Source organism: Lacerta agilis, chromosome 17, assembly GCF_009819535.1.
Source record: "Lacerta agilis isolate rLacAgi1 chromosome 17, rLacAgi1.pri, whole genome shotgun sequence".
NCBI classification, from domain to species: domain Eukaryota; kingdom Metazoa; phylum Chordata; class Lepidosauria; order Squamata; family Lacertidae; genus Lacerta; species Lacerta agilis.
Window position 1 is genome coordinate 13,316,123 of NC_046328.1, and position 25,025 is coordinate 13,341,147.

Genomic DNA, 25,025 nt, shown 5'->3' on the forward strand with positions numbered 1-25,025 from the left:
CTCATTACATCTACAGCACTTACCTGATTCGGGCCCATAAAAGTATAGGCTGCAAAAGTTACATTAAATCTGCCTTCCACAACCTGGTGCCCTGCAGATATTTCAGACTGCAGCTTCCTGCATCCCTGTCCATTGGCCATGGTGGCTGGGGCTGACGGGAGTTGAAGGCCAACAATATTTTTAGAAGACCAGAGTGTGTGCTAAGAACAGCTGGTTTGTATTCCCAACCATGGCTAGGCTATTCCTTCTATTCATTAAATCAGGCGAGCACATGAATATATATATAAACCAGCCGTTTCCCACCGACGGATCCCTAATTTTGTTTTAAGAGCCCCACAGCTAGCAAAATCAGATATTCCCATTGATTCCCTCTCTTCAATTAAGTCTGCCTATCAAAAGGAAACAGAGCCCTTTGGAGTAGATCCATGTATTATTCATTGATTAGTCATTCGTAAAATTTCTTACTTACAAACTGCGGTTGAGCAAACCCTTTAATCAATAATTAGTGAGGTTTCCTCCCCCTGAAGCAAAACAGGAACTTTGGGGTTTGAATTAAACTTTCTTTTTATTCTCCAGGTACCCTGAAAATAGGAGAGCTTGGCAAGGCCATGTGGTGCGGCAGAGAGCATTCTGGTGCAAGAGTCATCCATGTAGATCAGTTGCTATGAGCCATGAATCCAGTAGCGATCCAGATACAGAGACGGAGGCTGTAATCCCTCCTACAGGATCTCACTGGTCTACTGGCACTGGGAACTTACCAAGCAAGTTATAAAATGGAATATCCATCTTCAGGCCAGAGGTCTGGTCCATTAAGGCTCTGAAGTCCTCTACAAAGGGGTAGAGCCTGGAAGAGGTAGTCTGGAGGGAGAAACTGAAAGGACCTGTCTGCTCACAACCTCTGCTGGAACAAGTTTCTCACTCAGAGCTCTCCATGGTCCTGAAACTCCTGGCCTGATGTTACTTGCCCCCAAATGGAAAGAAACAGAAGTCCCAGCAAAGGAAGAACGGATACAGAAACTTATGGAATATGCAGAAATGGTGAAACTTACCGGAAGAATAACAAATCAAGGTAGCAATTTTTAAAATAAAAGAATGGAACTGGTTTATTGACTATTTACAGATAAATTGTAAACAGATAAAAACATTGGCAGGATTATGGTAACAACCTGCAGTTTCACAAGAGTACAGTGGTACCTCGGGTTACATACGCTTCAGGTTACATACTCCACTAACCCAGAAAAAAAGGCTTCAGTTTAAGAACTTTGCTTCAGGTTAAGAACAGAACTCGTGCTCTGGTGGTGCAGCAGCAATGGGAGCTTCAGGTTAAGAACGGTGGTGCTTCAGGTTAAGAACAGTTTCAGGTTAAGAGCGGACCTCCGGAACGAATTAAGTACGTACCAGAGGTACCACTTTATATATTTAAAGAAGATGAATAATGAGCAAATTAAGTTAATTTGGATAAGCAGAAGATATTAAAAATAAATTTAAGGAACTGCTGAAAGAGGGGGAAGGAAGTCAAATTTTGAAACGTCAAAAGGATTTTAAAATTAGTGAAATGTATAAAATTAGTGAAATGTATAAACTTGAAAAGTATAAAAGTTCTGTTGAGCAGGTGAGGTGAGGGAAGAACAGGAGGAGAGAAAGAGCTCCATGGAAAGACAAGGCTGGGTTGGGCTGAGCTGGTGTGGGAATTATCAGCAGAGAAAAATGTACAGCCAGCAAAAGGGAATGCAGTGCAACTCCTGAAACTGTTCGCAACGAAAGCTATGATCTCGTATGAGGAAAGGGATTTAAGATGCCTTCTTCCCCATCCCAGTGGATTAGGAAAGAATATTAGTAAAAGAAGAAAGAGGAGGAAGCAGGATTGGATGAACATTAAAAGAGACAATAATTTTGGACTGTGACTTGACTGAGATTTGTTGGAACAGTTTTAACAAGGCCTTATAGAAACTGGACCTAGAAACTGAAGAAATACTATTTTGGATTATTACACGATCATTAGAAGAGTCATATTGCACTGTCTGAGTGGTTAAGATTTGAAGACTGGCCGGGGGGGGGGTGTAGGAAAAGTGCCATCTTGCTGGATACTAAATACAGCTGGGTTTATCCTGGAGTGCATATTCTGAATAATTATTGCTACAGAGGAGCGATCTCTCAGGGTGGGAGACAGGGAGAGGGGGGAGGGGACACCCAGGGGACAGCTGGGGGAGCCTGCCTTTCTATGTGTGTTGACAAATGATATATGATACAAATTTGAAAAAGGGTATTTTTAGTTATTCTCCCCCACCCTTTCTCTTTTCTATACAAATGTGTTTTGTAAGGGTTGTTTAATAATGCAGGTGTTATTTTTTCTTTTTTGGTTTTCCCTCTGTATGAATTCTTTGATGGGAAGTGAGCTGCAACCTCTGACTGAAGCTCATTCCACATTCCAAGCACTGATGCGGTTTCTCCCCTGTATGGACTCTTTGATGCAAAGTGAGATATGCACATTGACTAAAGCTCTTTCCGCATTCCAAGCACTGATAGGGTTTCTGACCTGTATGAGTTATTTGATGGGTCATGAGATTGTGCCTGTGACTAAAGCTCTTTCCACACTCATGGCATTGAAAAGGTTTCTCCCCGTATGAATTCTTTGATGGGAAGTGAGCTTGCTCCCCTCTCGGAAGCTCTTTCCACATTCCAAACACTGATATGGTTTCTCCCTTGTATGAATTCTTTGATGGGTAGTGAGACTCTGCCTATGAGTGAATCTCTTTCCACACTCATGGCATTGAAAAGGTTTCTCCCCTGTATGAATTCTTTGATGGGAAGTGAGCTTGCTCCCCTCTCGGAAGCTCTTTCCACATTCCAAACACTGATACGGTTTCTCCCCTGTATGAATTCTTTGATGGGTAGTGAGACTCTGCCTATGAGTGAAGCTCTTTCCACACTCATGGCATTGAAAAGGTTTCTCCCCTGTATGAATTCTTTGGTGCGAAGTGAGACTGTGCCTGAGACTGAAGCTCTTCCCACATTTTAAGCATTGATATGGCTTCTCTCCTGTATGAATTGTTTGATGGGAAGTGAGATCGAACCCCTGGCTGAAGCTCTTTCCACATTCGAAGCATTGATAGGGTTTCTCCCCTGTATGAACTTTTTTATGTGAATCAAGACTCTGTTTGTGACGGAAGCTCTTTCCACATTCCAGGCATGGATATGGTTTCTCCCCTGTATGAATTCTGTTATGGGAAGTGAAAGCATCCTTCTGTCTGAAGCTCATTCCACATTCCAAGCACTGATGGGGTTTCTCCCCTGTATGGACTCTTTGATGCAAAGTGAGATCTCCACATTGACTAAAGCTCTTTCCGCATTCCAGGCATGGATATGGTTTCTCGCCTGTATGAATTCTGTTATGGCAAGTGAGACCATCCTTCCGTCTGAAGCTCTTTCCACACTTCAAGCATTGATAGGGTTTCTCCCCTGTATGAATTCTTTGGTGCGTAGTGAGATGTACACGTTGACTAAAGCACTTTCCACATTCCAAGCACTGATAGGGTTTCTCCCCTGTATGAATTTTTTGGTGCGCAGTGAGAGTCTGCCTGAGACTGAAGCTCTTGCCACATTTCAAGCACTGATAGGATTTCTCCCGTGTATGGACTCTATGATGCGTAGTTAGATTGGAACTGCAACTGAAGCTCCTTCCACATTCTAAGCACTGATAGGGTTTCTCCCCTCTATGAATTCTTTGATGGGAAGTGAGATTCTGCCTATGAGTGAAGCTCTTTCCACACTCAAGGCATGGAAAAGGTTTCTCCTTTGTATGGATTCTTTGATGGGATGCGAAAGCATCCTTCCGACTGAAGCTCCTTCCACATTTCAAGCACTGATAGGGTTTCTCCCCTGTATGGACTCTTTGATGCAAAGTGAGAGTCTGCCTATGACTGAAGCTCATTCCACACTCAAGGCATGGGAAAGGTTTCTCCTTTGTATGAATTCTTTGATGGGAAGTGAGACCATCCTTCCGACTGAAGCTCATTCCACACTTCAAGCACTGATAGGGTTTCTCCCCTGTATGAATTCTTCGATGGGAAGTGAAATTTGAACTTCGACCGAAGTTCTTTCCACATTCCAAGCACTGATAGGGTTTCTCCCCTGTATGAATTCTTCGATGGCAAGTGAGACTCTGACGGTGACGGAAGCTCTTCCCACATTCTCTGCACTGATACAATTTCTCTCCGCCGTTACCGGTAGTTCTTTCATGTGAAGAGATTCTATCCCTCCAAACAAAGCTCTTTCCTTGATGTGAGGTGGAGTGGTAGCTCTGACAGATGTTCTCTCCACACTCTGAATATTTATATGACTTCTCCACTATGTGCATTCTGTTGTGGTCCCCCTTGTTCTTCCCTTCCAATTCATCACCATCTACAATGAAGAGAGAAGCTAATTAGAGCCCCCTCAGGAAGAACAAAGTTAATGAATGCTTGTAATAGAGGAAGAGAGTTAGATGTGAGGCCTTACTATAGTTTTCACTGCCTTTGTTGGCTGGTATTAACTGACACATTGCTTGGCTTTTATCTGGGATAGATTCTGTTTGGCTCAATCCTGGAATCCACTCCACCTCCAATTTCCCTTAAAGCTCTGAGACTGCGATTTAAGAAGGCCTGGGCAGTTCAAACAACCTGGTCATTGCTTTAAAAGGCATGACTAGATGGAATTTTTTTGCAGAGAAAACAGTGGAGATCTCTCCATTCAGGGTTCATGATGGGGAATCCCAAATGCTGTTGGTCTCCACCCAAATAGTGGAGGTTCATCACATAGAGGTATGTATGGAATTTCAAAACCTAAGTTACTTGCTTAATTTCAAAACAGATATTATGATCCAACAGGAAGCATTACCAAGAGGGTCCACGATTCTCCTCCTTGACTTCCTTATGCAGAGCTCCCTGGTCAAGATCCATCAAACCGTCTGTGAAACAGGCAGCTACATCTTCCCCTGCACACTCCCCATCAGCAGTTATCTCAATCTGGTTGGTCTAAATTTTAATTCATAGGTAAATCACTTTCTTCACTTTGAACCTCCCTCCCATGTTCAAGAGTAGACTAACTCTGTATTGTTTGATTGGTGACAGAAGAGGAAAAGTAACTATAACTCACACTTAATCTAAACACAACGGCCACAAGAGCTCCTCTCTAGGCATTCGGCTATGCGATGAATGTTCTCTGTTCTCTCCTGTTTCCCTTTTTTCTTTCAATTTAAACCAATTCATGAACCCAGAACTCATACATTGACCACTAATGCTGAACCATATGTTGTAGATACAGTCACACCTCGTGTTGCGTACGCTCCGTGTTGCGTACATTCGACTTACGGACCTCTGCGACCTGGAAGTCCTCTGCGGAGCGCGTGCGGCACGCAGGGGCACAGAAGCGTTCTGTGCACTTCGCGCATATGCAGAAGCACAAAAACGTGTGAACTTCCGGTTTTTTTGGGGGGGTCGTTCGTGTTACGCACGCCCGTGTAACATGGGGTACCACTGTACTTGGTCTTCATATTTGTATATTAGTCCTATGATCCTTGTTTTTAAAAGAAAAGAAAAAGTTATTCCGAAAAGAAAAAGGCAACACACGGAGGCCCCATCTGCGGTCAATTTGCAAAGATGGACCAGGTTACTTTCAAGAGTCATGGCTTCTAGTGGTGCCCGATGGATCGGTAGGTTGTCTGACATTGGTAAGGCATTCAGATCATGGTACTGGTTTTAGACATTTTGAGCTGCCAATACCGTACATCGCACTGGTTGGGGAGCTGTGATGTATTCCTAACTCAAATTGCCTGCAGATGACAAAGGAGCAGGCAGGCAGGTGGAGGAGCCCAAAAAGGTGCTTCCCTTCTCCATCTCCTTCCGCCTGCCTGCCTCCCCCACCACCCCCAATCTGAGCAAGCCCCAATACCTCTCCGGCTTCATCCATCCATGTCCCCATCTCCACTCCCCTGGAACTCACCAGATCTCTCGGAGGTCCCTGGGAGGGAACGCTCAGAGGTTGTGGGGAGGGATGCAGGAGACAACCTGACCAGGTCAACCGTCCATCTTCCCCCTTCCATCCTCACTAGCTTTGCAGGATCCGTCTCTTTCATCCTTCCTGAGGAGTCGAGAAGCCAAAACAAGCTGCAGGGTCCTGGGAGAGAGGAAGAAGCAAAGGGAGCCTCAGAGGCCCTGCAGGGATTCTCTTGCCCTAGATTTTCTCCTGCCCCTGGAGAAGCACAAATGGGGCAGCCCCTTCCCAAGAGAAGCCCCATTTTTAAACACCTCCAGTGATTCCAATTTCTTCTGTATGCTCCTCACCCCACTTCGTAAGCCTGGCATGGTCTGCAACAGTAGTGACCTGAGTGTACCGGGTAGATCCCATTGAACTCAGTGCGGATAACTCTTAAGATTTAGTGTCAGGAGTATAACGTATTCCTGGAGACCGCAGAGTTAGACGTAGACTTTTCTGGAAGCTTCTGGCTGTTGTGTAATTGACTGGACAGCACAACGCAGGAACTCAGCAACTCACTGGATAACTATATACAGTATTTGATTGAAGCAACTAGCATCCATAAGTTACTATTTACAGACTTTACAAAATAAAAGAAACAAAACATAAAATCTTTTCCTCTCTGCCTCTCTCTCTCCACACACTCACCACTAACCACAACGAGCTGAGTCTTTAGGAACTCACTGACCAATCACAGGTCGTTGCTAAGGGTCTGAGAGAGAGCAGATCTGGGCTTTCTGCCAACTAGCTAATTGCTTAATTGCTTGGAGATAACAGCTACATTTCTGCACGTAGGCAACTCTGAAATCTCTAACAATAACTGACAGAACTTGGTACAAAAACCTGTCACCGTCTTGTCCCCATGCCTGAAAACTGCAACCCCAGAGCATGGGCAGAAAATAGCAGAGTAGATATTACACGTAGATGCCCTCATGCTTGGTGCTTTGTATGGAGAGCCCTGTTCACAATCTGCCTCTGTCAGGGGTTGTATGGGGACAAAATCTGTATGTGGAAGCAGAGGAGCTGGTGATGCCACCTTTCTGAAATATCATGAGACTAATACACCCCTCCTCCTTAGAGATCGTCTGTGCTTATACACCATCTTCGCAAGTCTCCAGTCTCAAAATGTGGCCCCCCCACTCTGGCATGAAAGGCATCAAAGTATAGATCTTCCACATGTCCTAAATCTGTAGTGTTCTTAAGAACAACAGGCATGTATACTCTTCAAAAACTCCAGAGGTGAGCTTTACGTTCCACTTGTGACAAAATTCCCAAAGGCTTATGGTAGCTTGATAGAACTAGTCTATTTTGAGATAGCACCAATTTCCATTTCTTGTTTATCAAAACCCACAGACTCTCTGCTAGATTTTTTCCTAAAGTTTTTACAAGGAGCTATCAGGACGCGGGTGTCGCTGTGGTCTAAACCACTGAGCCTAGGGCTTGCTGATCAGAAGGTCGGCTGTTCGAATCCCCACGATGGGGTGAGCTCCTGTTGCTCGGTCCCAGCTCCTGCCAACCTAGCAGTTCAAAAGCATGTCAAAGTGCAAGTAGATAAATAGGTACCGCTCCAGCGGGAAGGTAAACGGTGTTTCCGTGCACTGCTCTGGTTTTGTCAGAAGCGGCTTAGTCCTGCTGGCCACATGACCCGGAAAAAATGTCTGCAGACAAACATCAGCTGCCTCGGCCAGTAAAGCGAGATGAGCACCACAACCCCAGAGTTGTTCGCGACTGGACTTAACTGTCAGGGGTCCTTTATTTTTTTATCAGGATGGTAAGAATTTTATTAGTCAGCCAAAAAGGATTTTGTGTGTTCCATGTCCCCTGTTGGTAGTACAAGCCACCCAATGACTGATAATCCCTCTTTTGTCCCAGAAGGTGGGGAGTAGGAGTCTTTTATCCTTGCTTTAGCATTTCCTGAGGATAGTTCTATCGGGACACTCCTCTGGCACTGGTCCCGTATAACACTTCAGACCACATCCAGAGAGGAGTTTGGATTTGATATCCCGCTTTATCACTACCCGAAGGTGTCTCAAAGCGGCTAACATTCTCCTTTCCCTTCCTCCCCTACAACAAACACTCTGTGAGGTGAGTGGGGCTGAGAGACTTCAAAGAAGTGTGACTAGCCCAAGGTCACCCAGCAGCTGCATGTGGAGGAGCGGAGACGCGAACCCGGTTCCCCAGATTACGAGTCTACCGCTCTTAACCACTACACCACACTGACTGAATTAGCAGAGTCAGCGAAAAGCAAGATTGTGCTGGAAATGTAGCACCACATAGTTTATTTACCATATTTTTCGCTCCATAGGGCGCACCAGACCATAGGGCGCACCTTGTTTTTAGAGGAGGAAACGAGAAAAAAAAACATTTTTCTGGTTTTCCTCCTCTAAAAGCCCTGTTTTTTTTGAGGATCAGGTAAAAGTTTTGCAGCTTTTTTGCAAAGGGAAAAGCCCTGGTTTTTTGAGGATCAGCTAAAAGTTTTGCAGCTCTTTTGCAAAGGGAAAAACCCTGTTTTTTAAGGATCAGCTAAAAGTTTTGCAGTTTTTTTGCAAAGGGGGAAAAGCAAAGCTCCTTTTGCAAAGGGGGAAAAGCAAAAAGGAAAAGCTCTGTTTTTATGGGGTTCAACTCACATTTCTGCAGCTTCTAAAGGAAAGGGAGTCTTTTCCAGACAGATAATCTAATCAGCCAGTCACATGTAGCTGGAGAAACAGCAGCACATTCAACAAAGGAGGGTGGGGCTGAAAGGGAGCCAGGGACTCTTATCTCGCTCCCGATCTTTTGCTGATCAAGATCTCTTTGTAAAATAAAAAGCATGATCCTCTTTTGGCCCCTGGGCAATTCAGCTCCAGGGACCACCATTCACTCCATAAGACGCACAGATATTTCCCCTTACTTTTTAGGAGGAAAAAAGTGCGTCTTGTAGAGCGAAAAATACGGTAGGCCTTGAGTCACTTGAGCTACTGGTCTCAATGCCAGAGATCACTTAGCAGTTGAGCTGCTCATATATGGTCGCAACACGTGCCTAATGAATATAGTAAATGTGTTATTATTAGTAGCAGATTGTCATCCAAAATTTACAAATCATAAACTTCAAAATAATATATATATATATATCCATAAAAGAAGTAATTCATTTTTTGACTGCGCATCCATGTTTTTCACTAACACCTCAGTTTTCCCTCTCTTTATTTTAAAACCTGCAGCATTTCCAAGCAGCTTCTAATACACTACTAAGAGGTTCCCCTAAAGATAATACCACATCATCTGCAGTGGCCTTCAGTTTGTAGTTTTGTTGCCCCACCCTGGCCTCCTTTTATATGTGGAGTTTTCCTTATTCTTCATGATAATACATAAATTACAGCGGTGAAAGAGGGCATGTACCCTTCTGTATCTTACATTTTTCTAAGAGAGCATTATTCACAATCATGCTTCCCATGTGTTCCATATAGATTGTCTGATTTCCCTTTAGAAAAGTCTATCTAATCCTTGGCTCCTGCGGGAGGGAGTTCCAGTTTTACCTACACACTGTGAAAGTTACAAGTCTAATGTAAATAAAGCATTCTGCAATTGAGACAAGACTGGTGTTCTCCTTTGGGAAGGGAAGGGCGACCTGGTGACTCCAGAGGCTATGGTCTTGTTTTCTAATAGCAGCAGCAGCTGCAGAGAAACTCCAGGATAAGGAACATCCTTGAAAGCTCACCCTGGGATGAGAGAGAGAAAAGTTTGCAGACCTGCCACCCAGTGCCCCCCTCCTTCTCCTCCTTGCATTGCCTCACCCCCTTAAGGACAAGATCCTGGAGGACGTAAAGCGCCTTTCCATCCTCTCCTCTCGAGGAATGCAGCTCAGCTCCTTTGAGCCCTGGCAAGCCGAATAGCAGCCAGCTCAGCAGCCCAGGAAGAGCCACATGCCTTGCACCTGCCCAGAGAGGCTTACCTTGAGGCTCTGGGCTGGAGACCTGAGCTGATCTGGAGGAGGATCTGGCAGGGGGAAAGGCTCTGCCAGGAGCAAAGGAGGGCCTGACAGGGGGATTCTGGGCATTCCCCCCCCCGACCCACCCCTCCCTCCCTCCCTCCCTCCCCAAAGAGGAAGCAGCGCCTGGATGCAAAGGAAGAACAGAGCTGCAGACCTCCTGGAAACTCGCCCCCTCTCAGTTCTTGGCAGAGAGGAATGGGGGGCAGGACCCTCTTCTCCCAGACTTGGGGGTCTCCCCATGCCATTCAGAAGCAGAACACCACCCCCTGCAGCCCTGAGACCCCCTTCTCCCAGAGACACCCCAAGAGGGAAGTCAGGGGAGACTCACCGGATTCTTCCCAGGAGGGAAATCGAGGCAGCACGGGGAGGAGACGACAAACAAGAGATGCCGGAAGGGGCTGGGCACGGAGGGAGGGGATTCTGCTCTGGAGGACCTGCCCTCTGCTGTTTCTACTTCCTGTCCTCTCTAGGACTCCAGCTCTGTTCAATTTAACCCTTCGCAAGCTGGGCACAGCCATCAGGCTGGCTGTCCTTCTTCCCTCCCAGAATGCGGGTGGTCCAGGGGATGTGCAGAGTTTTCTATGATTCTCGGCTCAGAAGCCCCCAAGGAGGCAGCAGCTTCGTGCCCTGCCCCTAGATGGGTGGGGTATTAATAATAATAATAATAATAATAATAATAATAATAATAATAATTCCCCTGCTCAGTAGCAGACTGAAAGTCTGTTGCAATATTGGGAGGGTACTTGAGAGAGACACCCGTCCCTTTGGAGCAAATGGCTCCGCTGGTAAAGCAGGAGACTCTCATTTCACGGTCCTGGGTTGGAGCACCACTTTAGGCATTGCAAAGGGTTGGACTGGATGACCCTCGAGCATTCTGTGAACCAATAAAATGTAAAAATAAATAAATAATAATAATAATAATAATAATAAATCAGTACACTCCCCAAGTTGGAGAACTCGCTCCAAACTCAGAAAGTGAACTTCAGTGGGGACAAATGTCGGGTTCTGCATTTAGGCAGGAAGAATCAGTGGCACAAATATCAGATGGGGCGCCCCCACCTCGCTGCTCTCCCTCCCGCCTCGTCCCCAAATTCTGGAGGGCTGTTGGAGGCAGCTTGTTTCCTGCTGTTTCAGATTCAACTTGAGAATCTTAGAATTTAGAGAATCGTAGAATTTTGGAGTTGGAAGGGACCCCTCCTGAGTGTCATCTAGTCCAGGCGGGGGAAGATTGGTAAGAAAAGTTGTTGGGGAGCATGGCTGCTTCATCTCCCGGAGAACTGATTTATAGCTGTAAATAAACGCTTTAGTAGTTAGCACAGAAGCTGCGTGGAAGTGATTTATTTGCCACACACAGACGGCTCACAGACAGCTGCTTCACCGTTGTCGCCACTCTGCAGGAGGAGACGAAGAAGAGCAGACGCACAGCGAAAACGTGCCGGACAGTTTTTGCTCTGTCGACCTTCACGTCGTAACTCAACAGAGAGGCACTGAGATATAACTAGTAGTACTAGCACCAACTCTCTGAACATCTGTACTTCATAACACTAATGGTTTCTCTGCTGACTTGGAGTCTGGAGAACTAAAAAACAATGCCCCATCTTTAATTTGGTTCAACTCGGGTTTTTAGTTCTTTCTTGCGTCAAAACCACCTCGCCTAGTTACAAAGCTTAGCTACTGCAGCACCGCAGAGGCTGGAAATGGTAGCTCTGTGCAAGTCACCCTGCAATCCATTAATGTATTATTCATCTGAGATTCCCCTTGAAATGAATGCCTCCAGCTTTCGCAAGCTCTCTGATCAATAATTAGTGAGATTTCCACTAAAACTAGGAAGAACTGAACCCACAGGACATGAGCACATTTTGCTATAATTAAAAAGATCCCCATATATGTACAGGTGAAACTCGAAAAAATTAGAATATCGTGGAAAAGCCCATTTATGTAAGCAATTGTTTTCATTAGCTACTGGAGTTTAATATATGAGATAGACTCATGACATGCAAAGCGAGATATGTCAAGCCTTTATTTGTTATAATTGTGATGATTATGGCGTCCAGCTGAGGAGAACCCCAAATTAACCATCTATCTATCTATCTATCTATCTATCTATCTATCTATCTAATCTATCTATCTATCTCTTCTCTCTCTCTCTCTCTCACACACACAGACCTTCTATCATTCATCTATCATCTCTATAGAAGAGGAGACTAATGTGGTGCCTCTTCCCAAAGATGCACCAGCTCCCATCAGTTCATGCTAGCATGGCAAATGGTCATGAGGTCCAACAGTATCTCCATAACCCAAGGACAGTGGTGGGGAACACTTTTCAGCCCCAAGGGCCAGCATTCCCTTTGGGGCAGCAACGCTTGAGGGGGCACATGGCAGTGGTAGACAGGGTTAGAAGTGGGTGGAGCAACCAATGTCAATATTACCTTCATACAATAGGCTACTTTTTCCAGACAAGCTCACAGACTTTTTTCTCCTGCTGACCATCAGTTAAGGAATGAAGGATTGTTTATTTTTATTTGTCTTTAATATCTATTGACTATTTTTATTGTACAGTTTTAAAACCAATAAAGCATTGATAATTTTTTTTACAGGCTCCAGGGGTAGGTTTTTAAAAAGGGGCAACCTGACTTTAGCTCCAAAGTAAAGGTAAAGGTAAAGGGACCCCTGACCATCAGGTCCAGTCGTGTCCGACTCTGGGGTTGCGGCGCTCATCTCGCTCTATAGGCCAAGGGAGCCGGCGTTTGTCCGCAGACAGCTTCCGGGTCATGTGGCCAGCATGACAAAGCCACTTCTGGCGAACCAGAGCAGCTCACGGAAACGCCGTTTACCTTCCCGCCGGAGCGGTACCTATTTATCTACTTGCACTTTGATGTGCTTTCGAACTGCTAGGTGGGCAGGAGCTGGGACCGAGCAACGGGAGCTCACCCCGTGGCAGGGATTCGAACCGCCGACCTTCTGATCGGCAAGCCCTAGACTGTGGTTTAACCCACAGCGCCACCTGCAAATTAGTGGCCCTGGTACAGCAGAATGTGAAAACACCAAACAACCAGCATTTGTATGGAACCACAGAGGGACAAGGTGCACAAAAATGGTAAGATTGGCAAAACTCTTGTACAATTTGAACTATGCACTGACAAAGGATTTATAACAGAGATGCAGAGGGGAAAATCATATTAAGATTCACAATGGGGGGGGGGAGTCAGAAGGGATTATATGTTTATGTTTTTAATTCATTTGTTTACATAAAACAAGAAAATGCAAAAATAAAAATTATAAAAGGGGGGGGAGTGCACAGAATGGATTTGGAAAATGTGGATTTTCGAAAGCAACTCAGAAGAGCCCCAACCTTTCTGGTTTCAAATCAAAATGAGGATAGACAAGGTATTGATGTTAGCCGCCCTGAGCCCGGTTTTCTGGCTGGGAAGGGCGGGGTATAAATAAAATTATTATTATTATTATTATTATTATTATTATTATTATTATTATTATGTACATCCAATTCCATCTCTGCTTAGGAGATGCCTGAAGATGGCAGCAGAAGACAAGAAATGGTAAAGTTATTCTAGTTTCAAATCAAACAGAGGATAGACCGACACTTGCCAGCAGAGGTCGGAGGTACGCAAAGTCTGCCACAGCAGCACCTTTGCAGAGAGTGAAAAGCTCAATCGAAACAGCTGTGGTTTCTAGAGGGTTTGCATGACTGACTTCAAGTGATCAATTCAGGGAGGAAAAGTTCCTTCTCAAAGGAAGTGAAAAAGCAATCCACTAGAATTGAAAAACTCTCACTGGCACCTGTGCATTAGATGCCCTGGCAACAAAAAAATATTAATACGTGCCCTTCCTCAGAAGGTCCCAGGGTGGGTCACAACCATCTAAAATACAACATTAAAAACAGTTTTAGACTAATTATAGTCAAGCTACCAAGTACAGTTAGGTCTGGCCTCATCATTGGGCATCCTTGGGCAGTTGCCAGCATCCCAACCAACCAACCAACCAACCAACTGAACTCATTGCTAATTTGTGTGATGCCCCCTTGAATTCACCATGTTACTTTGAGCAGTTTCAACAAACTGGGTCTATGTAGCTGCCAGGATTGGAGGCAGCACATTCCCGAATGTAAGTCACTAGGGAACAAGATGGGGCAAGGACTGCTGCCACTCTCATGTTCTGCATGTGGGCTTCCCAGCAGCACCTGGTGGATCACTGAGAAAAACAGGATGCTCGACTCAATGCCCATTGGTCTGATCCAGCAGGACTTTATAGATGTGAAGTGAGTCTCTCTCTTCAGTTGGTCTTCACTCTCTCTCTCTCCCTCTTTCTGTATTTCCTCCAATTTATATCACCTTTTGCTTATTTATGTTGAACTGCACGTGCCATTTTAATGCCCATCCACACACTTTGGAGAAATGTATGCCATCTTTTTTCCCTTTTTTTTTTACTGCCCTGAATAGGTAAAGGTAAAGGATCCTTGGACAGTTAAGTCCAGTCAAAGGCGACTATGGGGTTGCGGCATTCATCTTGCTTTCAGGCAGAGGGAGCTGGCATTTGTCCGCAGACGGCTCCTGGGTCATGCAGCTAGCATGACTAAACCGCTTCTGGAGCAACAGAACACTGTGGTGGAAACCAGAGTGCACGGAAACACTGTTTACTTTCCCGCTGCAGCGGTACCTGTTTATCTACTTGCACTGGTGTGCTTTCGGATTGCTAGGTTGGCAGGAACTGGGAAAGAGCAATGGGAGCTCACTCCATCGCGGGGATTCAAACTACCGACCTTCTGATTGGCAAGCCCAAGAGGCCCAGAGGCTTAGACCACAGCGCCACTAGCGTCCCTACAAAATAATACAGTGAAGATCAATGAAAAGTTTAAAATTGCAATGGAAAAAACCTCACAGCTATAATTACACCGAAAAGCTTTCAGGACAGGACATAGCAAGCAGAAAGAAATGTGCACATCCCACAACTTTGCAGTGTTGTATTTTCAAAATGATCCGGTCAAATCACTCAGAACAGTTATCCCAATGGGGTGGGGGTTATTTACTCTCCTGCGAAAGGTAGTGAATCATTTTTGCTAATCTTACCTCCAGGGGGAGCTCCTGCTCAATATGTCAACCTATATGGCTTGGACTCTTCTTGTTGGCTTTGAGAGACAATGGAGTGCGCCTCCAGACACAGTCTAACTGGTGTGTTAGCAGCAATGAAGTGACCTCCCTGGGGCACACACCTGGGCAGTGTGGGTGGAGGTCATGGGCTGCCCAGACCACAAGACTCCCCTCTTGGCCTTGCCAGTGTGCTCCAAAGGCAGCCCTAGCGCTTTCTGCTCAGTCTGAATTAACTGGGCTCCACTTCTTCTACACTGAACATGCCTGTATTTTGTTGGATTATTGCTACAGTGCTACCTGTATTTACCAAGTTAATTCATTCCAGAAGTCCATTCTTAACCTGAAACTGTTCTTAAATAGAGGTGTGCTTTTGCTAATGGGGCCTCTTGCTATTGCTGTGCCGCCGGCATACGATTTCGGTTCTCATCCTGTCACAAGGTTCTCAACTCGAGGTAACTCTTCCAGGTTAGCGGAGTTTGTAACCTGAAGCATTTGTAACCTGAGGCATTTGTAACTCGAGGTACCACTGTATTATTTATTAGCTGCTTTTTTTTAACCAAGGCAATTCAAAGCAACCACCAAGTATAAGTAAACAAACACATACAGCAAAAAGAAAAATCTAAAAGACAATCTTATTGTTAAAACCAGGGTGAGCGAGCCTGGGTCAATGAGATATGGAAGGTCAGCGTTCTTTATCATTCAGGAAGCGTCCACAAGTAGAAAAGTCCCCCTACTGCAAAAATTACATTAATTATTTTAATAATATTAATTTCCCAATTTACATTTTAAAATGTTCACTTAAACAATCTTAAATCGATGATTCCCCTTCTTCTCCTTTTGTGGTTCAGCTTGCACACTGTACATCCCTGCATATTTTACATAATCCAAACCATTCAGTATTCCAATCCTGCATCCATCTAACTTACTTACACTGCTGAATTTAACTTACCGTATTTTTTGCTCCATAAGACGCACTTTTTTCCTCCTAAAAGGTAAGGGGAAATATCTGTGCGTCCTATGGAGCGAACGGTGGTCCCTGGAACTGAATTGCCCAGGGGTCAAAAGAGGAGCATGCTTTTTATTTTACAAAGAGAAAAGGGGGTGTTGAAAGGACCCCACTCAGCAGCTGATCAGCAAGAGATCGGGAGAGAGATAAGAGTCCTGGCTCCCTTTCAGCCCCGCCCTCCATTGTTGAATGTGCTGCAGAGGGAGGTTGTTTGTTTCCCCAGCGACATGTGACTGGCTGATGAGATTATCTGTCTGGAAACTGTAGAAAAGGCTCCCTTTCCTTTAGAAGCTGCAGAAATGTGAGTTGAACCCCATAAAAATGGGGCTTTTCCTATTTGCTTTTCCCCCTTTGCAAAAGGAGCTTTGCTTTTCCCCCTTGCAAAAAAGCTGCAAAACTTTTAGCTGATCCTCAAAAAAACAGGGCTTTTAGAGGAGGAAAACCAGATTTTTTTTTCTTGTTTCCTCCTCTAAAAACGAGGTGCGCCCTATGGTCCGGTGTGCCCTATGGGAGCGAAAATTATGGTAATGCTACCAGCGGTTTCACATGCATACTTTTCACCCATATATTCAAGAAACATTGTCCAATCTTCTTTAAACATGTGTTCTTCTTATTCTCCATGTTTAGTCTGCAAACTGCACATATTCTGTCAGTTTAACTTGCCATTCTTCTTTGGTTGGAACCTCGCCCGAGAGGAAAAAGCTGGATACTAAATACGGCTGGGTTTATCCTGGAGTGCATATTCTGAATAATTATTGCTACAGAGGAGCGATCTCTCAGGGTGGGAGACGGGGAGAAGGGGGACACACACCCAGGGGAGAGCTGGGGGAGCCTGCCTTTCTATGTGTGTTGACAAATGATATATGATACAAATTTGAAAAAGGGTATTTTTAGTTATTCTCCCCCACCCTTTCTCTTTTCTATACAAATGTGTTTTGTAAGGGTTGTTTAATAATGCAGGTGTTATTTTTTCTTTTTTGGTTTTCCCTCTGTATGAATTCTTTGATGGGAAGTGAGCTGCAACCTCTGACTGAAGCTCATTCCACATTCCAAGCACTGATGCGGTTTCTCCCCTGTATGGACTCTTTGATGCAAAGTGAGATATGCACATTGACTAAAGCTCTTTCCGCATTCCAAGCACTGATAGGGTTTCTGACCTGTATGAGTTATTTGATGGGTCATGAGATTGTGCCTGTGACTAAAGCTCTTTCCACACTCATGACATTGAAAAGGTTTCTCCCCTGTATGAATTCTTTGATGGGAAGTGAGCTTGCTCCCCTCTCGGAAGCTCTTTCCACATTCCAAACACTGATAGTTTCTCCCCTGTATGAATTCTTTGATGGGTAGTGAGATTGTGCCTGTGACTAAAGCTCTTTCCACACTCATGGCATTGAAAAGGTTTCTCCCCTGTATGAATTCTTTGATGGGAAGTGAGCTTACTCCCCTCTCGGAAGCTCTTTCCACATTCCAAACACTGATACGGTTTCTCCCCTGTATGAATTCTTTGATGGGTAGTGAGATTGTGCCTGAGGCTGAAGCTCTTTCCACACTCATGGCATTGAAAAGGTTTCTCCCCTGTATGAATTCTTTGGTGCGCAGTGAGACTCTGCCTGAGACTGAAGCTCTTCCCACATTTTAGGCATTGATATGGCTTCTCTCCTGTATGAATTGTTTGATGGGAAGTGAGATGAATCCCCTGGCTGAAGCTCTTTCCACATTCGAAGCATTGATAGGGTTTCTCCCCTGTATGAACTTTTTTATGTGAATCAAGACTCTGTATGTGACGGAAGCTCTTTCCACATTCCAGACATGGATATGGTTTCTCCCCTGTATGAATTCTGTTATGGGAAGTGAGCTGAAACCTCCGACTGAATCTCTTTCCGCATTCCAAGCACTGATGGGGTTTCTCCCCTGTATGGACTCTTTGATGCAAAGTGAGATGTCCACATTGACTAAAGCTCTTTCCGCATTCCAGGCATGGATATGGTTTCTCGCCTGTATGAATTCTGTTATGGCAAGTGAGACCATCCTTCCGTCTGAAGCTCTTTCCACACTTCAAGCATTGATAGCGTTTCTCCCCTGTATGAATTCTTTGATGGGAAGTGAGATATAAACGTTGACTGAAGCATGTTCCACATTCCAGGCACTGATAGGGTTTCTCCCCTGTATGAATTCTTTGGTGCGCAGTGAGACTCCGCCTGAGACTGAAGCTTTTCCCACATTTCAAGCACTGATAGGATTTCTCCCGTGTATGGACTCTATGATGTGTAGTTAGATTGGAACTGCAACTGAAGCTTCTTCCGCATTCTAAGCACTGATAGGGTTTCTCCCCTCTATGAATTCTTTGATGTGAATCAAGACTCTGTATGTGACGGAAGCTCTTTCCACATTCCAGGCATGGATATGGTTTCTCCCCTGTATGGATTCTTTGATGGGAAGTGAAAGCATCCTTCCGATTGAAGCTCATTCCACATTTCAAGCACTGATAGGGTTTCTCCCCTGTATGGACTCTTTGATGCAAAGTGAGAGTCTGCCTATGACTGAAGCTCGTTCCACACTCAAGGCATGGGAAAGGTTTCTCCTTTGTATGAATTCTTTGATGGGAAGTGAGACCATCCTTCCGACTGAAGCTCATTCCACACTTCAAGCACTGATAGGGTTTCTCCCCTGTATGAATTCTTTGATGGGAAGTGAAATTTGAACTTCCACTGAAGTTCTTTCCACATTCCAAGCACTGATAGGGTTTCTCCCCTGTATGAATTCTTCGATGGCAAGTGAGACTCTGACGGCGACGGAAGCTCTTCCCACATTCTCTGCACTGATACAATTTCTCTCCGTCGTTACCGGTAGTTCTTTCATGTGGAGAGATTCTATCCCTCCAAACAAAGCTCTTTCCTTGATGTGAGATGGAGTGGTCGCTCTGACAGATGTTCTCTCCACACTCTGAATATTTATATGACTTCTCCACTATGTGCATTCTGTTGTGGTCCACCTTGTTCTTCCCTTCCAATTCATCACCATCTAAAATGAAGAGAGAAGCTAATTAGAGCCCCCTCAGGAAGAACAAAGTTAATGAATGCTTGTGATAGAGGAAGAGAGTTAGATGTGAGGCCTTACTATAGTTTTCACTGCCTTTGTTGGCTGGTATTAACTGACATATTGCTTGGCTTTTATCTGGGATAGATTTTGTTTGGCTCAATCCTGGAATCCACTCCACCTCCAATTTCCCTTAAAGCTCTGAGACTGCGATTTAAGAAGGCCCGGGCAGTTCAAACAACCTGGTAATTGCTTTAAAAGGCATGACTAGATGGAATTTTTTTTGCAGTGAAAACAGTGGAGATCCCTCCATTCAGGGTTCATGGTGGGGGAATCCCAAATGCTGTTGGTCTCCACCCAAATAGTGGAGGTTCATCACATAGAGGTATGTATGTAATTTCAAAACCTAAGTTACTTGCTTAATTTCAAAACAGATATTATGATCCAACAGGAAGCGTTACCAAGAGGGTCCATGACCCCACGATTCTCCTCCTTGACTTCCTTATGCAGAGCTCCGTGGTCAAGATCCATCAAACCGTCTGTGAAACAGGCAGCTACATCTTCCCCTGCACACTCCCCATCAGCAGTTATCTCTATCTGGTTGGTCTAAATTTTAATTTATAGGTAAATCACTTTCTTCACTCGAACCTCCCTCCCATGTTCAAGAGTAGACTAACTCTGTATTGTTTCATTGATGACAGAAGAGGAAAAGTAACTATAACTCACAATTAATCTAAACACAACGGCCACAAGAGCTCCTCCCTAGGCATTCGGCTATGCGATGAATGTTCTCTGTTCTCTCCTGTTTCCCTTTTTTTCTTTCAATTTAAACCAATTCATGAACCCAGAACTCATACATTGACCACTAATGCTGAACCATATGTTGTAGATACAGTCACACCTCGTGTTGCGTACGGTCCGTGTTGTGTACATTCGACTTACGGACCTACGCGACCTGGAAGTCCTCTGCGGAGCACGTGCGATGCGCAGGTGCGCAGAAGCGTTCTGCGCACTTCGCGCATATGCAGAAGCGCAAAAACGTGTGAACTTCTGGTTTTTTTTGGGGGGGGTCGTTCGTGTTACGCACGTCCGTGTTACATAGCGCGATCCGGAACGGATCGCGTGTGTAACATGGGGTACCACTGTACTTGGGCTTCATATCTGTATATTAGTCCTATGATGCTTGTTTTTAAAAGAAAAGAAAAAGTTATTACGAAAAGAAAAAGGCAACACACGGAGGCCCCAACTGCGGTCAATTTGCAAAGCAGGACCAGGTTACTTTCAAGAGTCATGGCTTCTAGTGGTGCCCAATGGATCGGTAAGTTGTCTGACATTGGTAAGGCATTCAGATCACGGTACTGGTTTTAGACATTTTGAGCTGCCAATACCGTACATCGCACTGGTTGGGGAGCTGTGATGTATTCCTAACTCAAATTGCCTGCAGATGACAAAGGTGCAGGCAGGCAGGCAGGCAGGTGGAGGAGCCCGAAAAGGTGCTCCCCTTCTCCATCTCCTCCCGCCTGCCTGCCTCCCCCACCACCCCCAATCTGAGCAAGCCCCAATACCTCTCCGGCTCCATCCATCCATGTCCCCATTTCCACTCCCCTGGAACTCACCAGATCTCTCGGAGGTCCCTGGGAGGGAACGCTCAGAGGTTGTGGGGAGGGATGCAGGAGACAACCTGACCAGGTCAACCGTCCATCTTCCCCCTTCCATCCTCACTAGCTTTGCAGGATCCGTCTCTTTCATCCTTCCTGAGGAGTCGAGAAGTCAAAACAAGCTGCAGGGTCCTGGGAGAGAGGAAGAAGCAAAGGGAGCCTCAGAGGCCCTGCAGGGATTCTCTTGCCCTAGATTTTCTCCTGCCCCTGGAGAAGCACAAATGGGGCAGCCCCTTCCCAAGAGAAGTCCCATTTCTAAACACCTCCAGTGATTCCAATTTCTTCTGTATGCTCCTCACCCCACTTCGTAAGCCTGGCATGGTCTGCAACAGTAGTGACCTGAGAGTACCGGGTAGATCCCATTGAACTCAGTGGGGATAACTGGCAGAACTTGGTACAAAAACCTGTCACTGTCTTGTCCCCATGCCTGAAAACTGCATCCCCAGAGCATGGGCAGAAAATAGCAGAGTAGATATTACACGTAGATGCTCTCATGCTAGGTGCTTTGTATGGAGAGCCCTGTTCACAATCTTTGAGCTCTCTCATCACAAGCCAGGCAGGTGTTGTGGCCGTATCTGCCTCTGTCAGGGGTTGTATGGGGACCAAATCTGTATGTAGAAGCAGAGGAGCTGGTAATGCCACCTTTCTGAAATATCATGAGACTAATACACCCCTCCTCTTAGAGATCGTCTGTGCTTATACACCATCTTCGCAAGTCTCCAGTCTCAAAATGTGGCCCCCCACTCTGGCATGGAAGGCATCAAAGTATAGATCTTCCACATGTCCTAAATCTGTAGTGTTCTTAAGAACAAAAGGCATGTATACTAGTTTTATCAAGGTACTGTAAGCCTTTGGGAATTTTGTCACAAGTGGAGTGTAAAGCTCACCTCTGGAGTTTTTGAAAACTCCAGAGGTGAGCTTTACGCTCCACTTGTGACAAAATTCCCAAAGGCTTACGGTAGCTTGATAGATCTAGTCTATTTTGAGATAGCACCAATTTCCATTTCTTGTTTATCAAAACCCACAGACTCTGCTAGATTTTTTTCTAAAGGTTTTACAAGGACCTATCAGGACGCGGGTGTCGCTGTGGTCTAAACCACTGAGCCTAGGGCTTGCTGATCAGAAGGTCGGCTGTTCGAATCCCCGCGATGGGGTGAGCTCCTGTTGCTCGGTCCCAGCTCCTGCCAACCTAGCAGTTCAAAAGCACGTCAAAGTGCAAGTAGATAAATAGGTACCGCTCCGGTGGGAAGGTAAACGGTGTTTCCGTGCACTGCTCTGGTTTTGTCAGAAGCGGCTTAGTCCTGCTGGCCACATGACCCGGAAAAAATGTCTGCAGACAAACATCAGCTGCCTCGGCCAGTAAAGCGAGATGAGCACCACAACCCCAGAGTTGTTCGCGACTGGACTTAACTGTCAGGGATCCTTTATTTTTTTATCAGGATGGTAAGAATTTTATTAGTCAGCCAAAAAGGATTTTGTGTGTTCCATGTCCCCTGTTGGTAGTACAAGCCACCCAATGACTGATAATCCCTCTTTTGTCCCAGAAGGTGGGGAGTAGGAGTCTTTTATCCTTGCTTTAGCATTTCCTGAGGATAGTTCTATCGGGACACTCCTCTGGCACTGGTCCCGTACTATACTTCGGACCACATCCGGAGATGTGATCATGAAGAAGAAGAAGAGTTTGGATTTGATAGCCCGCTTTATCACTACCCGAAGGAGTCTCAAAGCGGCTAACATTCTCCTTTCCCTTCCTCCCCCACAACAAACACTCTGTGAGGTGAGTGGGGCTGAGAGACTTCAAAGAAGTGTGACTAGCCCAAGGTCACCCAGCAGCTGCATGTGGAGCAGCGGAGACGCGAACCCGGTTCCCCAGATTACGAGTCTACCGCTCTTAACCACACCACACTGACTGAATTAGCAGAGTCAGCGAAAAGCAAGATTGTGCTGGAAATGTAGCACCACGTAGTTTATTTACCACATTTTTCACTCCATAGGGCGCACCAGACCATAGCCTTGTTTTTAGAGGAGGAAACAAGAAAAAAAATTTTTTTTCTGGTTTTCCTCCTCTAAAAGCCCTTTTTTTGAGGATCAGCTAAAGGTTTTGCAGCTTTTTTGCAAAGGGGAAAACCCTGTTTGTTAAGGATCAGCTAAAATTTTTGCAGTTTTTTTGCAAAGGGGGAAAAGCAAAGCTCCTTTTGCAAAGGGGGAAAAGCAAAGAGGAAAAGCTCTGTTTTTATGGGGTTCAACTCACATTTCTGCAGCTTCTAAAGGAAAGGGAGCCTTTTCTACAGTTTCCAGACATATAATCTAATCAGCCAGTCACATGTAGCTGGGGAAACAAACAGCTGAGGGTAACATATTTAGTCTGGCCAGTGTAAAGGCCCGCCTAAATTTTGGGATGGTTAGGTTGGACAAGTATGGTGCCCGAGATTCGAAGTGGGAGGGAGGCAGATAAGCATACCAAGCACTAAATTTCTTGATAGAGGCCAGATTATTCTGCAATTCAATATCCTTCAGGCGCTGGTCAATAAGGATTTTTGCCTTGGGAAGACCCATTTTAAGTAGGTGTTGTGCTTGGAGGCCACATGTGAGTAGTTTTTGATGCACTGCTTTAGACCACAGACTTCTGTGTGCATCTCGTGTAACTAGGGGCAATAGGCTGGATGGATTTAAATTTAAGCGAATCCAATAGTTGAATGTTCTTAACCAGGTCCGGGTTTCGACAGAGGGGAGGCCGGTCTCCAATCGTAGGGCCGCGTTTGGTGCACATGGTGGGACGGCTAGAATCTGTCTTAAGAATTTAGACTGGACCGTTTCAAGTATGCTACAATGGTTTCCCGTCTAGATTTGGGCCCCATAGAGTAACTGCGCCAAGGGTTTTGCTTGAAAAACCTCCAGAGCTGCTGGAATATGCCTACCTCCCTTCGTAAAGTAAAAGCGAGACAATATTTTGGCGCTTTGGGATGCTTTTTTCCGGGCATATTTATGATGAGCCTCGCAGGACCCTGTTGACTGGAAAACTATTCCGAGGTATTTAAAATTGTTGACCTGTTCTATTGGTTGATTGTCCATCTCCCATCTATATTGTCTGTGTCTCCTAGCGAAGACCATGACTTTGGTTTTTTGGTGATTTACCACCAGTTGATCTCTACTGCAGTAGGCTGAGAATTCTCTTAGAAGCCTTTTGAGGCCTACTTTGGATTGTCTGATTTCCCTTTAGAAAAGTCTCTCTAATCCTTGGCTCCTGAGGGAGGGAGTTCCAGTTTTACCTACACACTGTGAAAGTTACAAGTTTAATGTAAATAAAGCATTCTGCAATTGAGACAAGACTGGTGTTTGGGAAGGGATGGGCGACCTGGTGACTCCAGAGGCTATGGTCTTGTTTTCTAATAGCAGCAGCAGCTGCAGAGAAACTCCAGGATGTGGAGCATCCTTGAAAGCTCACTCTGGGATGAGAGAGAGAAAAGTTTGCAGACCTGCCACCCAGAGCCCCCCTTCTTCTCCTCCTTGCATTGCCTCACCCCCTTAAGGACAAGAACCTGGAGGACGTAAAGCGCCTTTCCATCCTCTCCTCTCGAGGAATGCAGCTCAGCTCCTTTAACCCCTGGCAAGCCGAATAGCAGCCAGCTCAGCCCTCTCACTCAGCAGCCCAGGAAGAGCCACATGCCTTGCACCTGCCCAGAGAGGCTTACCTTGAGGCTCTGGGCTGGAGACCTGAGCTGATCTGGAGGAGGATCTGGCAGGGGGAAAGGCTCTGCCAGGAGCAAAGGAGGGCCTGACAGGGGGATTCTGGGCATTCCCCCCCCCGACCCACCCCTCCCTCCCTCCCTCCCTCCCCAAAGAGGAAGCAGCGCCTGGATGCAAAGGAAGAACAGAGCTGCAGACCTCCTGGAAACTCGCCCCCTCTCAGTTCTTGGCAGAGAGGAATGGGGGGCAGGACCCTCTTCTCCCAGACTTGGGGGGTCTCCCCATGCCATTCAGAAGCAGAACACCACCCCCTGCAGCCCTGGGACCCCCTTCTCCTAGAGACACCCCAAGAGGGAAGTCAGGGGAGACTCACCGGATTCTTCCCAGGAGGGAAATCGAGGCAGCACGGGGAGGAGACGACAAACAAGAGATGCCGGAAGGGGCTGGGCACGGAGGGAGGGGATTCTGCTCTGGAGGACCTGCCCTCTGCTGTTTCTACTTCCTGTCCTCTCTAGGACTCCAGCTCTGTTCAATTTAACCCTTCGCAAGCT

General features: G+C 45.7%; 1 protein-coding gene across 1 annotated transcript; it reads right to left on the reverse strand.

Annotated features, from left to right (window-relative positions):
* Positions 1 to 552: 552 nt before the first annotated feature.
* LOC117039067 (zinc finger protein 34-like) lies at positions 553 to 24,886 on the reverse strand. The gene is made up of 6 exons (XM_033136107.1): positions 24,848 to 24,886; positions 20,746 to 20,883; positions 5,980 to 6,153; positions 4,090 to 4,401; positions 759 to 827; positions 553 to 581 (listed from the first exon to the last, which is right to left on the reverse strand). The coding sequence occupies exons 2-6, from the start codon at positions 20,876 to 20,878 to the stop codon at positions 553 to 555; spliced, it is 717 nt and encodes a 238-aa protein (XP_032991998.1). The 5' UTR covers positions 20,879 to 20,883; positions 24,848 to 24,886.
* Positions 24,887 to 25,025: the final 139 nt, after the last annotated feature.